Source organism: Cetorhinus maximus, chromosome 20, assembly GCF_964194155.1.
Source record: "Cetorhinus maximus chromosome 20, sCetMax3.hap1.1, whole genome shotgun sequence".
Classification (NCBI taxonomy): domain Eukaryota; kingdom Metazoa; phylum Chordata; class Chondrichthyes; order Lamniformes; family Cetorhinidae; genus Cetorhinus; species Cetorhinus maximus.
Genome location: NC_135898.1, coordinates 73,827,608 through 73,844,152, shown reverse-complemented (window position 1 = coordinate 73,844,152; position 16,545 = coordinate 73,827,608). Strand labels below are relative to the sequence as shown.

Here is a 16,545-nt window from a genome sequence, read left to right as displayed (position 1 = left end):
GTAAAGTTTTCTGTAATTCATGTTTTTAGTAGGCTTGAACTAAATAATTAAACTGTTGCATAATGAAATTGTAGCTATGCTAAAGACTAACAATTCAAAATGCCGCATGGTTCGAAATAAAATGCCGAACGGCACTAATGTTTTTCACTTAAAAAGCATAGGTTTACTGATGTTTGGGCACTCAAATAATAACTACATAGGAAAACAACATAATAGCAGATTTAGAAATAATATGGCTAACGCATTTTCTTAGAGTTCTGACACTTCAAAATTTGGTATGACTCTCTGTCTCCATTGTGTTGTGTGGCACCGTGCTAAATGAGTTAGTGTCTTCATTTTCATCTGCTTCATCAATGTCCATCCCTCCATCATAAGGTCAGAAGTGGGGGTGTTCGCTGATGATTGTGCAATGTTCAGCACCATTCGTGACTCCTCGGATACTGAAGCGGTCCATGTCCATATGCAGCCAGACCTGGACAACATTTGGGCATGAGCTGATAAGTGGCAAGTAACCTTTACAAGTGCCAGGCAATGACCATCTCCAACAAGAGGGAATCCAACCATCTCCAATTGACATTCAGTGTCATTACCATCACTGAATCTCTCACCACGAACATCCTAAGGGTTACCATTGACCAGAAACTGAACTGGACAGCCATATAAATACTGTAGCTACAAGAATAGGTCAGAGGCTGGGAATTCTGTGAAAAAAATCACCTTCTGACTGCCCAAAGACTGCCTGCCATCTATAAGGCACAAGTCAGGAGTGTGATGGAATGCTCTTCACTTGCCTGGATGAGTGCAGCTCTGACAACATTCAAGAAGCTCGGCACCATCCAGTACAAAGCAGCCCATTTGATTGGCACTCCATCCAGCACCTTCAATAACCATTCCCTCCACCACTGACATACAGTAGCAGCAGTGTGTGCCACCTATAAGATGCACAGCAGCAACTCACCAAGGCTCCTTCGACAGCACCTTCTAAACTCGCAACCTCTACTACCTAGAAGGACAAGGGCAGCAGATGCATGGGAACACCACCACCTGCAAGTTCCCCTTCAAGCCACACACCATCCTGCCTTGGAGCTATATCGCTGTTCCTTCACTGTTGCTGAGTCAAAATCCTGTAACTCCCTGCCTAACAGAACTGTGGGTATTCCTACATGGACTGCAGCAATTCAAGAAGGCGGTTCACCATCACCTACTCAAGGGAAATTAGGGATGGGCAATAAAAATGCTGGCCTAGCCAGCGACACCCACATCCCATCAAAAGAATTTTAAAAAATGAACTTCCCAATGACCTACAAAAAGTATCATACAGGATTTCCTGTTTTAAGATTTTTATTGTAACAACAAACTAAAATCAAGATTGACTAAGCATTACTGAGTAGGCAAATAACACACTAACACAGAAAAGTTATTCTCTACTAACTTCTTAATACAACCAGAAAACCCAAGCCCACATTTATACCTTACACTAGGCTCTGATCAGAAATGTAACTTTGTAGATTCAAGTCCAAATCACTCCAGGTGTTTCAGTGGGCTACCTTCTCCCTGCCACGTTAGGGTGAGTCTTCCAGTTCCTTTTTAAACAAAACCCCAGTCACTTAATCTTCTGAACATAACTGTCTGGGCTTCCAGCTGCAAGGTCAATGTCCACTTTTGTGACTCCTTGGTTCTTAAGTCTCCAAAAGTCCTGTCTGTTCCTTTTTTTGAACATAAAACCTACACTTACAAGCATCCTGCTCTTACAGCTGTAGCTTCCCTGCTTTTCACACACAGTAGCATCACTCTGTATTTTCAGGGTCTCTGAATCTATAAGTCTGGAAGCAGTAAGGCCAGCTGCTCCTTCCTTTGTGTCCAGGTGTTAAAGTTTACAGCTTACTCAATAGGTCTTGACCTGGGCCCCTGTCCCCATGGCAACCAGGACACATGGACTTGTCTCCAGACAGAATTAGTAGGAGGCCGCATGCCTCTCTCCATTAATCCATTTTACCTTGAATTAAAGGAGAGGGTTTAAACATAACCTAGCTTATAAAGCCTCACATTCTTGATAACCTCCTCTTCTCGAAGAAGAGCAGCCCTAGCTTCTCCAATTTATCCACCTAACTGAAGTCCCTCACCCCGGTATCATTCTCTTAAATCTTTTGCACACCCTTTCTAATGCCCTCACATCCTTTCCTAAGTAAACTGTCAAAAATTGGACACAATACTTTAGATGAGACTAAACCAGCGTTTTATAAAGGTCCACTGAAATGCCCTTGCTTTTGCATTCTATGCTCTATTTATGAAGCCCAAGACCTTATATGCCATATTAACTGCTTTCTTAACTGTCATCTTCAACCATTTGTGCCCTCTGCTTTTGCACCTACTCTAGAATTGTATCCTTTATTTCATATTGCTACTCCTTGTCCTTCCCACCAAAATATGCCACTTCACAATAGTATGCATTAGATATGTCAAGTGTCCACTTATTCCACCAACTTCACAGTCTGCATTACTTCCAACTTTTGTGTCAGCTGCAAATTTTGAAATTGTGCCCTGCACACCCATTTCAAGGTCATTAATATAAATCAAGAAAGGCAGCTGAGCTTGTACTGACCCATGGAGAATTTCACTATATATCTTCTTCCAGTAAAAGAACTGTTCACCACTACTCCCCATTTTCTGCCACTCAGCTAACTTTACATCCATGATGCCACTGTCCCTTTTTATTGCATGGGTTGTAACTTTTCTCGCAAATCTATTATGTGACACGTTATTCAAACGCCTTTTGGAAGTTCTTGTGCATCATATCAATGCATTGTCGTCTTCAACACTCTCTGTTACTTCATTACAAACTCAATCAAGTAAATCAAACACAATTTGCCCTTAATAAATCCCTGCTGACTTTCCTTAACTAGTCCACATTTGTCCAAGTAATTTTGTCCCGAATTATTGTTTCAAAAGTTTTCTCACCACCGAGGTTAAACTGACTGGCCTGTGGTTGCTGGGCTTATCTTTAGACTCAATTTTAATCAGTACTGCCAACCCCTCCTCTCTCTCCTTTTTTCTTTTCATATCTTTCCAGAACACTGAAGCACCTTGTATCCAGGGATATTTAATGTCCTGCCCTTTTTTTGAGCCAGATCTTAATTATCGCCACAAAATCATATTCCCACCTGGTTATCTGTGCCTGCAGCTCAACAACCTTATTTACCACAGTCTGAGAGTTTACATACCTGCACTGTAAATCTAATTTGTATCTTATTACATTTCCTTTTGCTCTGACCCCACCTGATACCTTACTCCAGAGCTAGCTGTCTCTCCCAATCTTTGTGCGCTTCGTTTTTTTCCCCTCTAATGTTTCCTCCTGGTTCCCACCCTCCTGCTAAGTTAGCTTAAAACTGTCCCAAACTGCTCCATAAGGACACTGGCCCCAGCTCTGTTCAGGTCTCATCTGCCTCAGAACCAGTTTTAATTTCCAAGAAATCTAAAGAGCTCCCTCCTGAACCATCTCTCCAGCCACACGCTAATTTGCTTTATCTTCCTATACTCATTAGCTTGGGATCTGGAGTAATCCAAAGATTGCTACCTTTGAGGTTCTGCTTGCTAGTTTAGTCCATAAAATCTGCCTGCAGATCCTTTCCCTCTTTCTGTCTATGTCATTGGTACTGATATGGACAATTACCGCTGACTGTTCACCTTCTCTCCCCACCTCAGAATTCTTTGCAGCTGTCATTGACATCCTTGACCCCAGCACCAGGAAGATAACATACCATCCTGGATTCATGTCTGCAGCCACGGAAAAACCTGTCTGTTTCTCTAACTATAGAATCCCCTATCACTATTGCTTCCTCAATCTTACTCCCTCACCCTCCCGCATCCCACCACACCCTGTAATGTTGTCCAACCGTGTGGCTATAGACTTGGCTCTGGCTTCACTTACAGAGAAACCATGACTCTCACCGGTATTCAGAACAGGTTGGAAAGTGAGATGCATTCAGGAGACTCCTGCAGAACTTTTCTTTGATTGCCTGGCAGTCACCCATTCCCTGTCTGCCTGCATACCTTTAAAAAGTGGGGTGATCACATCAATGAAAGTGCTAAACACGAAACTCAACCTCGCAGATGCACTGCAGTGATACCAGCTGATGCACAAACTATGAAATACAAAGCTTTAGCTGCTCCCGCTGATAATGCTTCAGCACAAGGATATGAGAAATATCCTGGGGTTCCCACATGACACAGATGTACATTCCATGGGACTGAGACGTCCTGTCATCTCTCTGTTTATTAGACAATCAACTGTCTTGACACCAGTAGGGTTTTTTTCCCCCTCCCATTTGATTTAGGGTTACAGCCTGAACATAGATCACATGCTCCTGCGATCCAGGGCCTCTCCTGTGGTGCTCTGCTATGGGCCTCTCCTTTTTGCTACTCAGCTCCTGGGCCTCCTTTTGTGTCACTCTACACCTCGGCCTTTCCTTTTTTGCCACTCCTCTTTTGGGCCCCTCCTTTTGTACTGCTTTGCTCCCAGGCTGCTCCTTTTGCCAGTGCCCTTGTGCATTCCCTTCACAACTTTCTTCTGTGTGCCTTTGTCTGCCCTACCACTGCTGCACATTACTACCTTCGTGTCTAAAGCATGGCTAGTAGAAGGTTGCTGACTTTCAGTTCAGTAAACTGCAGGTGGCATTGCAGAATGACCTCATGCAGCTCTGGCCCTCAAATGCATGGTTTTGGATAGCACCATCTTGGCATGAGTGGCAGCAGTCTAGACTGGTTGGTTGCCGGACAACATTCAGGCTTGGTCTGATAAGTGGCAAGTAACTTGCTCACCACACAAGTGCCAGGCAATGACCATCTCCAACAAGAGGGAATCTAACCATCTCCACTTGACATTCAATGGCATTACCATCACTGAACCCCCCACCACCAGAGGGGGGTGGTGGGGTTACCGTTGACAGGAAACCTAACTGAACCAGCCATATAAATACTGTGACTACAAGAACAGGTCAGAGACTGGGAATTCTGCAGCGAGTAACTCGCTTCCTGATTTGCCAAAACCTGTCCACCATCTTCAAGGCACAAGTCAGGAATATGATGGAATACTCTCCACTTGCCTGGATGAGTACAGCTCCAACAACACTCCAGAAGCTCAACACCATCCAGGACAAAGCAGCCTGCATGATCGGCAACTTAGCCACCACCTTAAGTATTCGCACTCTCCACCACCATAGTGTGGTAGCAGTGTGTACCATCTACAGGATGCACTGCAGAAAATCATCCAGGCTCCTTTGACAGCAACTTCCAAACCTGCAACCTCCATCACCTAGGAGGGCAAGGGCAGAAATGCAGCAAGTGCATGGGAACACCATCACCTGCAAGTTCCCCTTAAAGTCACATACTATCCTGATTTGCAAATGTACTGTTCCTTCACTGTCGCTGGGTCAAAAACTGTAGCACCCCCCAGCAGCACCGTGGGCGTACCTACACTACTTGGCCTACAGTAGCTTGAGATGGTGGCTCACCATCACCTTCTCAAGGGCAACTAGTGATGGACAACAAATCCTGGCCTTGCCAGTGATGCGCCCATCCCATGAATGGATTTTTAAAATGCTTTTGATTTGAGCTGTAATATTACTTGTGTGCATTCAATTTGAAGCAGTCCGTCACATTTTGGCCTGAATATAATTTTTGCTAAAAGCATGGAAAAATATATAATTTCACAACCAAGAAATATAAAGTTTTTTAAAACAAATATATAATTTTATCAGTTTAATGCTATTTCTCACCCTGTTCTTTGAACAGACCCACTTACAACAGCTTTAACCTGTTTAAAGTAAGGAATAAGTTTCAATTTATGAAATGGCAAGAACCAGGAAGCTGATCTTCAAATTATTGCTTGACCCTTGCTCTTGATTTTTAAATTAGGAGGAAGTCAATTGATGATTTCCATTGCCAAACAAGAAACTCAAGCAGGAGAAGAAGGAAATCAATTGATGATCTCCTTCTTTAGCCCCTGCTTAATCTTCTTGTTGGTAATGAAAACCATCAGAGGAGGTTTAATGTAGAGAGGGTTTTGTTAACTTTGGAGGCATGTGTACGTTGATTCTTTTTTTTTTCCTTTATTCTTTCAATGGATGTGGGTGTCACTGGCAAGGCCAACATTTGTTTTGCCATCCCTAAATGCCCTTGAACTGTCTTGCTAGGTCATTTCAGAAGGGCAGTTAAGAGGCCATACACAGATTGGGTAAGGATGGTAGTCCCTTCTGAGCCAGATGGGTTTTTATGACAATCGATAATGGTTGTCTTGGCCACCATTACTGAGACCAGCTTTATTAATTCAATTCCAAATTTATTAATTGAATTCACATTCCACCAATTGAGAACTCATGTCCTTAGAGCATTAGCCTTGATCTCTGGGTTAGTAATCCAGTGACATTACCACTACGCCACCATCTACTCATTCTATTTCAAGGTTCTTTCCACAAAGTCTGTTGCTTTCAGAGACAAACTTATAAGGCACATTGGATATAAAAGAAAGTGAATCACACTTTTGGGTTACCACATTCAAAGTAAATTACTACCAGTGTCATTTCAAACTTGCACAACACTTCACAGATACTTAGCCCAACATATATAACCATAACATTTCCTCATTTTAAATTTTTTTTTAAACATTACATTTAAAAATGTAGCTGATAATCATCGCTTTAAATTATTATCTCTTATATTAGAAGTGTAGCAGTAGCTCCTCAGCTCATTTTTACAAAGCCTACTGTGTTTCAATAAATCTTTCCCAAAATTAACCTATTTAATAGTTTGGGTGTTAAGAGTTCTCTCATGGGGCCCAAACTCTTAGCCATTTAGTTGAATTTCCACTATAAACCTGGTAGGAATGTTCTGAAATGGCTGCGTATATGCCAGCAGGATCTAAGCCCGAGTTCCAGTAAAGGCAAATTTCCAGGATGGTATCCTAGCTGCTGAGGCTCTGCCAGCCTCTACAAAGCCATTAATGTAGAAGGGTGCAGGGCTGTGTGTGGAGACACACTAAATCAGGTTTTCTTGGGTCCTGATCCTCACTCAGTCACACATATGTTCAGATGAAATGGGGCCTAATTGATGTTAAAGGCTGGAATTGAGGCTTGACCCCTGAAGAGCAGAGCCATAGAATTTTATTTTTTTAATACATTCACCTGATAAATGGGGTGCAGGGTCCACCTTCTTATCTTTCTGAAAGGGAGGAAAGGAGTTCAGCAACTCCATCCCACCAAATTGTGGTCAGCCTTTCTGGCCTCTCTGGTGGGGAAAGAAGGCAGTTTGTAGATGCTCTTCCAAACCACTGATTCTTCTGGCCCCTAACTCTGCAATTTTTGGCAGGATCAATGACAGAGTTCATCAGCAGGCATGATCACAGCATAACTGCCGTGATCACTCGCCAAGAAATTTCCTGGTCTATGTTTTAACATTTCTTAATTCTAAATTATATAAATGTTTTCAGTTGGAGAAACAAATATCAGACTGTACCTGGTCTGATCAATTGCTAGAGCTGGAGGTATGGACATGTTTGATGCAACTTGCTAACCTGAATAATGATGACTCATTACTCATGCAATGTGCCCAGAAAGCATTTGAAATGGATAAAATTGCTGCACCAAGCACTGATTCCAAGAAACATGAAAAGTGAGTATAATGTCATTTAGTGTAATTTAAATTATTTCATTCCTATCAAATAGGTGATTATATTTGCTCATTATTATTTTGAACTGAGAAAAAAAAAACCGTTTATTTTAACTCTGACATTCAGAATAAGTGCAGGCTTTGTGATCTAGCATTTTCTGATTTTTACCTTGCATACAATGGCACTGAAACAAAATCCAGTGGGCCAAATCTTGGTGATGCAGAGCCATTGGTGGCATATATCATTCGTTAGAAAAATTCCTACACACATTAGCAGAGGAGGGCAATGAGGTATCTGAGACATTAATGAACAAAAACACCAACGACTTGTATTTATATAGCTCCTTTAATGTAATAAAGTGTCCCAAGGCACTTCACAGGAGTAATATAAAGCAAAATTTGTCACTGAGCCTCATAAAGAGATATTATGGTAGATGACCGGAGCTTGGTCAAAGAGGTAGGTTTTGCGGATTGCCTTGAGAGAGGTAGAGAGGTGACATGGTTTAGGAAGGGAATTCCAGAGCTTAGAGCCTGGGCAGCTGAAGGCATGGCCACCAATGATGCAGCAATTAAAATCAGGGATACTCATGTGGCCAGAATTAGAAGATATCTGGAAGGGTTGTGGGCATAAGGAGATTACTAAGATAGGGAGAGGTGAGGCCATGAAGGGATTTGAAAACATGGATGAAACTTTTAAATTTGGGGCATTGCTTGACTGGGAACCAATATACATCAGCAAGCATAGGGTGATGGGTGAACAGGACTTGTTGTGAGCAACAGAGTTTTGGAAGTCAAGTTTACAGACAATGGAACATGGGAGGGTGGCCAGATGTGCATTGGAATAGTCAAGTATAAAGGTAACAAAGGCATGGTTGAAGGTTCAGCAGCAGATGAACTGAGGCAGGAGTGGAGTCAGGTCACATTACAGAGGTGGGAATGTGTGGTCTTAGTAATGATGTGGATGTATGCTTGGAAGGTCATTTCAGGGTCAAATATGACACAAAGGTTACGTACAGTCTGGTTCAGCCTCAGGCAGTGCCATGGAGAGTGATGGAGTCGGTGGCTATGGAATGGAATTTGGAGCGGGTACTGGCTAAAATGTATAAGATCCTGAGGGGTCTTGACGGTGGATGTGGAAAGGATATTTCCTCGTGTGGGAGAATCTAGAACTAGGGGTCACTGTTTGAAAATAAGGGATCGTCCATTTAAGACAGAGATGAGGGGAAATTTTTTTCTGAGGGTAGTGAGTCTTTGGAACTCTGTTCCTTGAAAGGCGGTGGAAGCAGAGTCTTTGAATATTTTTAAGGCAGAGCTAGATAGATTCTTGATAGGCAAGAGGGTGCAAGGTTATCAGGGTTAGGTGGGAATGTGGAGTTGAGGTTTCAATCAGATCAGCCATGATCTTATTGAATGGCGAAGCAGGCTCGAAGGACCTAGTGGCCTAGTCCTTCTCCTAATTTGTATCTCTTTTATTCATTCATGGGATGTGCTGCTAGGCCAGCATTTATTGCCCATCCCTGATTGCCCTTGAGAAGGTGGTGGTGAGCTGCTGCCTTGAACCGTTATAGTCCATGTGGTGTAGGTACACCCATGGTGCTGTTAGGGAGGGAGTTCCAGGATTTTGACCCAGCGACAGTGAAGGAACAGCAATATATTTCCAAGTCAGGATGGTGAGTGGCTTGGAAGGGAACTTCCTAATTCACATGTACTGGAAACAATGGCTTGAGTCTTCCCAATATTTAGTTGAACCGCTGGAGGAACAGTGTATCTCTTTAACCAATGAGTTTTAATGCTTGAGAAAGATGCAGATGAACAATGGAGAATGATGGTGAATTTGTGTGGGTGAATTAGAGTCAATTCAGGTATAGAAAAATAAATAAATAGAGGAAGAGAGAAATTGCATGTAGATAAGACTTTAAACTAAATAGTGGGGGGCAGGGGAGGATTCAAGTGGGAGGAAATTTAGAAAGTTAAAAAGAAAAGACAAGGCAATAGTGCGGGGTAGCAATATGGGTAATGATAGTCAGAATATGACAATGTGAGACAGTGCACAAACAGAAGAATACACCAGCATATATGGTCAGAGTAGGGAAAAATTGTAAGAAGACAAAAATAAAGGCTCTTTCTCTGAATACACGCAGCATTTGTAACAAGATAATTGAATTGATGGCGCAAATAGAAATAAATGAGTTTGATCTGATTGCAATGAAGGATATCTGCCCAGAGCCTTTACATTTACTTTATAAACCCTTGGTTTCTTTCAATCCCTCAAAGCAATTTTTGGTTATGCCATCAATAAAAGGAGTCTCAGACACGTGCCTTAAAGTGTCATTATTTATAAAATAAGACAGGGAAACAGTGCACACAGACAGTAAGGAGACACCTTAGTGACCCACTCAGTGCTGCATGTGATGCTGTGGCTTCTGCGTTTGGCCACTTCTATATAGTGCTCCCCTTGTGGCCTCAGAGAAGGTGGAGGGAGCCTGCTCACTGGTCACTACCTGTGGTGGTCATCCTCATCATGTAAGTGCCCGTGGAGGCATCTACAGAGACTTGGTCAGGCTGCATTGCTGCTCCCTCAGTCAGAAAAGCCAAGGGGGCTAAGGATTATGAAGGTGCTTCCTGAGGGGTGGCACCCTCATCCTCCTTCATGACATCCTCAGACTTTGGCAAGCACACCGCATTGCTAGAGGAAGACACCAGCTGAGGTGCAATTGGCATCAACTCCAAGCTTCTCTGTGCTACCAACGCCACAGACCACTCCAGGCTACTCAGTGTGGCATGCATCCTGTGCATGCCAGAGTGCTGCTCCTGCATCCACTCAGAGTGATGCTGCAGGTGGTGCTCCACAAGATTGGCCACTCTCTTTATGGAGAAGCTTATGCACTGTAGCGCTGAGCCATTGTGACACACATGAGATAGATGGTATCCTCCATTCTGAGCCCATGACCCTGCACTGTACCAGGGAACACTGACATGTGGGAACATATCTTTTGCTGTTCTAGGTAGAATCTGCTTTCCTGTGACTCTGAAGGCTCTGCATCTGTGCCCAGTTGAGCAGGGCTGTGTCTGTCTCCATCCTCTGGGGGAACTGCACACAGCTCCTCTGCCTCTAGCACCTCCTCCTATACACATGTGCTGTGTACCCCAATCAGTGCCACCCTACATAACTGCACAACAGGTCCAACTGAGGTGAGAGTATCTGCACTGATGAACAGTGCGCTTGTCAGGTGCTTCCTCAAACTCATAATGGTCTTCTGGGACTGCAGAGGGAGAAGGTGTCGTCGGGTGGATGTCGGCACCTGTGGGAGATGCAAGAAAAGATCATGAGAACCAACCTAGGAGAGTAGAAGCCATAGCAGTGCCGAGGCCACCCAATGCAATTCAGTGCTGAGTGTGTTACCATATGGGGTGCCGTTCACTGCACCCTCCCAAATGAGTAGTTCACCCTCTAATCGCTATCTGCATCATGAGTTTCCATCTCACCTGGGCTGACGTCCTTCTCAACTGGGATCCTGGCAACCTCCATTGTTTGGTCTTCCACTGGCGTTATCCTATGTAAGTATTGTGTCCTGCTGCCTGATTCCACCCTTTCCCAGGCATTATGTGCCCCTTTCTCCTACAAGTACAAAAGAGTGTGAGATACAGCACTACTGCCCTCTATGGCTAATGGCATCTGCCCCTATCCAATAGAAGCTGCATGTTTCAATGGTGACAGGTCCATAACAGAAGTCTGGCTATGAGTCATCCTGAGGGGTGAGTAAGTGGTCTAGGGGTGCACATTCTTCCCATTTTCAGGAGCAGCCTGCTGCCTGAGGCTCGTCAGCTGGTGCATCTGCCAGAGGGTGAATATTCAAAGATGTGTCCTGAGGGTCAAGGGTTGCATATGAGGTAATTGAGCCTTTTACAGGCTCAATCCATGTTCTTTTGATATTACTTCTGCCAATGACACAGGCAGCTATCTCAACTCAGACCTATTCAGCCTGGGTGGGTGGCTTCCTCCCACATTTTGGAAAGGTGACCCTACTCCTCTCTCTCTCATAGCCTCAAGCATCATCTAGCTGTGTTATGAGAACCAAGGGAGCTGATCTACCCCCAATGTCAGGTTCCTGGCTTTCCATCAACATCATTGGACACTGCAGACCAAAGGCTCACAGGAACTCTTTTGCTTGCCTTTCAAGACTTACACGGCAGCCACAGTAATGGCTGCTGTGGGGAGTTTAATTCAGGTCCACACTTTGCCTCTGCTCCTGTCCACGGCCTCTAATTGGCCACCGAGTCTGACTCCAATCCAATTAAGGGGTTGCCCCCATGAAAATTGTAAGTTCTATCTACTCCCCCTCCCCTTTACATTTAATTTCATTTTTCAGATAGCAAAATAGATGATTATGATTGGATTAAGATAGAAGTGAAAATATCTTTTAAAAACATGTTAAAAATATGGAATTTCTTATCATAATGGAGAAATTTGACATTCAACCAAATGTAAAACTACTCTTTCAGGGCCAGTGAGACTGTTTAGTAGTAATTATGAACTTAGTACACCATTAAAAACCCATATATACTTAATTCAACAAGGTGTAACTTTTTCAGTGGTGTGAGACTAAGATCTTAAGAGTGGAAGTTCTTATCAGTTCCATTCATTTCCCTTGATTGCAATCTCGGAGGGACCCTAATAGCTCACCCTCTGGATAAGTTTAGAGGACTAGCGTATAATTTCCCTTCATTATCACTGCAAAATCCAGGCCATTTGAAAATTTAAAAAATGACTTAAAAATAAAAATTTCTTAAGGAGAGCTTTATTACATGCAAGAATGAGATTGAGCAACTTATTGCCGTAAGCTTAATGGGAAATTAATGTGCAAATACAGCAAGTTCTTAAAAATACTTGGATACTCAGGTTCAGATGTCTTTTGTGCAAAGCAAATGGCAGAGCAGAGTAACTTGACCATCGAGTTCTGGAAAATTGCACCCCACACCATGGCAGGATTTTCCGCACCCGCCCGCCTGCCGCCGGGATCTTCTGGTCCCGCCGCAAGTCAATGGACTTCTGGCTGGGGCGCTGCCTCGCCCGCAGTGGGGCCGGGAAATCCCGGCCCATATCTCTTAATGCCCTGAATATGCTGGCCAATTTGCACATTAGTAACCGTGAGAATCATCAGAATGCTATTATTTTTACAGCAAGATCTTAAGTGTTAGAAATAGCTTTATATGCAATAACCATAAATAATGAAAATAACGAAAATTCTCATTAAGCTATTTTATCACTTTTTTTCTTTCTATTTCTGTTTATTCTATAACTTTAAATAAATAGAAAATTATTCTTCAATTTACCTATTTTCTTTCTGCTCTCTGGATCCTATCATCCATTTTAGAGGTTGGACCAGCATTCTAACATTGCTATTGATTGCCTAAAAATCATCTAACATGGTCCTGCGAAAAAAGAACCAAACCCTATGGGGCTGAAATCGACAGTTTCTAAAACAGCATATGGATCAGGATGCCAACTTCATACTGACTGCTGTTTTAAATGATGTCAGCATCCAGCAAGTGCCAACCATGCTGTTAATTAAATACCTTAGAAGGGAACCAATATTGTGGGTTAGAGAAACTTGTACTGCTGAAAGCCAACCTGTATCTCTTAAAGAAGAGGTGCATTGTTTCTGAAGCAGGAGTGGGGAGTCCTGTGGGAACTGAATTTGATTTGGGAAAGACAGAAGAATAACATAACATGGGAAAGAGCAGTCTCCAGGATTTTTAGACACTGCTCTGAAGCCTTATGTAGAGGAGGTGGACAGGGGGAGCAATATTCTGTATCCACAGGGGTCCAGGAGGACTTTCAGACACACACTCAGAAGTCAGTGAATGCATTTTCTAATACAATTTACTACCAAATACACCTCTTACTTCAGACACAACTTAATTCACCAAACCCCCATTACTCACTTATGAACAATCTCTATCAATTAGGACTCATACCTGACATTCATAAAATTCACAGCACCCTCATACACTTGTACTGTTGCAAGTCTCACCCCCCTATTTCATAGCTTGCACATACTGCTAGCTATTAAACCACGTGAAATAGATTGCACAACATTCACCGAAGCACCTTCCTTTCTCTTGCAGGGCAAGGTGATGCACAACTAGAGTCAGCAGAAGCTAACTAGAACAAGACAGATACACCAAAATCTTCAGCCTTGTGCAGGAGACAGTGTTGTCCATTATTGAGATGACCATTCCTGAGCCTGTTTCATAGGTTTTGAGCAAACAAAAATAAACTTTACTATACAAGGTCAGAAAGATAAAACAGTTTACAATATCTGTCTTATATTTTAACATTCAGAGTTAATGTGAGGTACATGTGTATTAACAGACGAACTGTGGTTGAACATGCCTTACTGCACACTAAATGGCAAATGCAACTAAGACAGAGTCCACAGATTTTTCAACAATCCACCCATATGTCAGTAACACTGTGAGTCAACCAATTTCACTGAAACTCTGCCCCGCTCATGAGGGATTCCAGTCTTCACCTTCAAAGATCTAACCTGCGAGTTCTCTCCAAAAGTCACTCCAACTCGGACGGCATCAACTATGGCCCACCTCACAGGATTTTAATCTTGTCTCCCGAGATTCCGTTCCCCTGGATTCCTGAGTATGCACCCAAGCACCAACTCACAAGCACAATTACAGCTCTTTGGCCATGCTGAGCAGAACACTACTGCTCCAGAGGGGTACCTTGGCTCCAACGGCCTGCAGCACAAATTCACCAACCTTCGGCTGCCTTCTTGATATTCAGGGCTTCTTCTGAGCCCTCTTCACTTAAAGTCTGCTACCCGCAGCCCTTTTCCTGTTTAGAGCCTGTTTCTCTGCTCCTCTCCTTTTAACTGAACTGGGATCTTTTCCTGTCCTTATTCCCTGTCTGGAACTCTTCTTTTGGGACATTTCCCTGTTCCCTCTCACTTTGGGACTTTTTCCTAACCCATCTCCCTGTCCCCGCCTGGAACACTTGCCAGCAATGGTGCTCTGCACCTGGCCACATAGCCTGAGTTTTTACACCTTTTTTTATCTTTGCTTCAGCATGCTGGGCCTGTCATCAGCCCAAAGAACTTGCACTGCTGAACTGTGCACGTGCAGCCCGCTCTTGGCCTGTGCACGCGCAGAAGGTCCAAGGTTTGTTGGGAGTTGAAGTCCCTGACCTTAGCTCTCAACATTAAGGTAAGTTTCATAACAGGCAGTGGAAGTTCAGACTGAAGTTCTGCAAGGTCTGCTTGCTGCCCTGCAAGCTTAGAATACTGCCAATATGGCTGTGGGTTACAGTATGCAGAGTGGCTTGCAGAGTGTCACAGCTGTCCACAATCTGTCCTCCAACAGATTACTAGGTTTGCTGAGGTATCGCCCCAGGGAAGTGACAGTAGTTCCATGGAGCATGAATCTGCTGTCCTCTTTTAAGAAAGCAATGTTCATCTTTCCACCACTGTCACTCTGCTAGTGCTCTTGGTGTTGGCCTGTCAACCAGGCAGCCCAGACTGCTGCTGCCCATGTCGAGGTGGTACAGTCCACAGCTGGGCCTTTTAGGCCTAGAGCAGTCCGAAGTTATCCTTCAAAGCCATCTGCGGTCCCCTCCACTAAAATTCAGCAGCCATCCACCATCCATGCTGCAGCCACGGAGTAGCACTAGGACGAGCAAAAACATCTGGAAGATAGGCACGATGGGAATGCACAAGGGTGATTAGTTGACTTTGAATAGAATATGGAATGATTTGATTTATAAATTTGATTTGGAATGTTTATTTTTGGTGGCTTTTATTTTAGCATTGTGACCAAGCAATGGTCAATGGCAGATGGAAGTTAAGCTGTGGCACTGCTGTAGAATAGGAAATTTGCAGTTACTGGTATTGTACTTGGATGAGTTATTCATGGACAGCCTGGCTAGGAAGATGCTGCCTAAATTGTTTGCTCGGTTCCTTTTCCTCCTACTGATCCTGGCTGCTTGCCATATTGCTGGTGGCAAGGGCTGTTCCCTCATGATGACGAGGTTGTGTAGCATGTAGTAGACCGCGGCACATCCTAACGTGCACTCTGCCATGTGCTGCAGGGCACCTCCAGTGTGACCTCTGCATTTCAATAGTCTGCTTTATCATATTTTATATGGCAGCATGGCTTTCATTGTACGCACACTACGCACAAGTGGAATGATCTACCCTTGGCTCTTGTTCTATTCCAGGTAGTCAGGCGGTGAAGGATAGGACTAGAGCCTAATTTTTACACACTTTATAAGAGGTATACACATTACAAACATTATAAATCAACAATTACAGTTTTGTTTGCTCCTATATATGAACACAAGTGGATCCCCAGTTAATACCTACCACCCTACCACAATTGAACACTCAATTACTATACAATTAACAACAACTCCTATTTCTCATCTACACGCTGCCCCATGACAACATCATCCAAAAGTATGTCATTAGTTTTCACATGTACACTGATGACAACCATCTCTACCTCAACACACCCCCTTTGATGCCTCCATTTTGTTACTGAACCATCAAACTGAGAAATTGGGGAACCAAATATTTATTTTAAATGCTACCATGTTACATAAGGAACAAAAATTTTTATTGAAGCTTCAGGTATGAATTTAAAAAATGAATTCAGGAAGAGGTTTTTTGGAGAAGTTGGCATCTTTTGGACGCAGTACTGATCTCCACTTTCATATGGAATGTACGCTTGTTTATGAAGATGGCAACCCCATTAATGTGTCATGTGCTGCATTTTTTGGTTCTCGTGATATAGTAATCAGTTTGTGCACCTCAGATGAATGAAAAGCTGAGTGAGCCAAACAGGATTCAAACCTAGATTTGCTGCCCTTGA

The 16,545-nt window shown here is 43.3% G+C and overlaps 1 protein-coding gene across 1 annotated transcript in view; it reads left to right on the top strand.

The window, feature by feature from the left end:
- cfap46 (cilia and flagella associated protein 46) overlaps positions 1-16,545 on the top strand; it is a 229,251-nt gene that overhangs the window by 97,982 nt on the left and 114,724 nt on the right. The window contains exon 21 of the mRNA XM_078565203.1: positions 7,484-7,665. Coding sequence (XP_078421329.1) covers positions 7,484-7,665 — 182 coding nt within the window. The remainder of the gene's footprint in view (positions 1-7,483; positions 7,666-16,545) is intronic.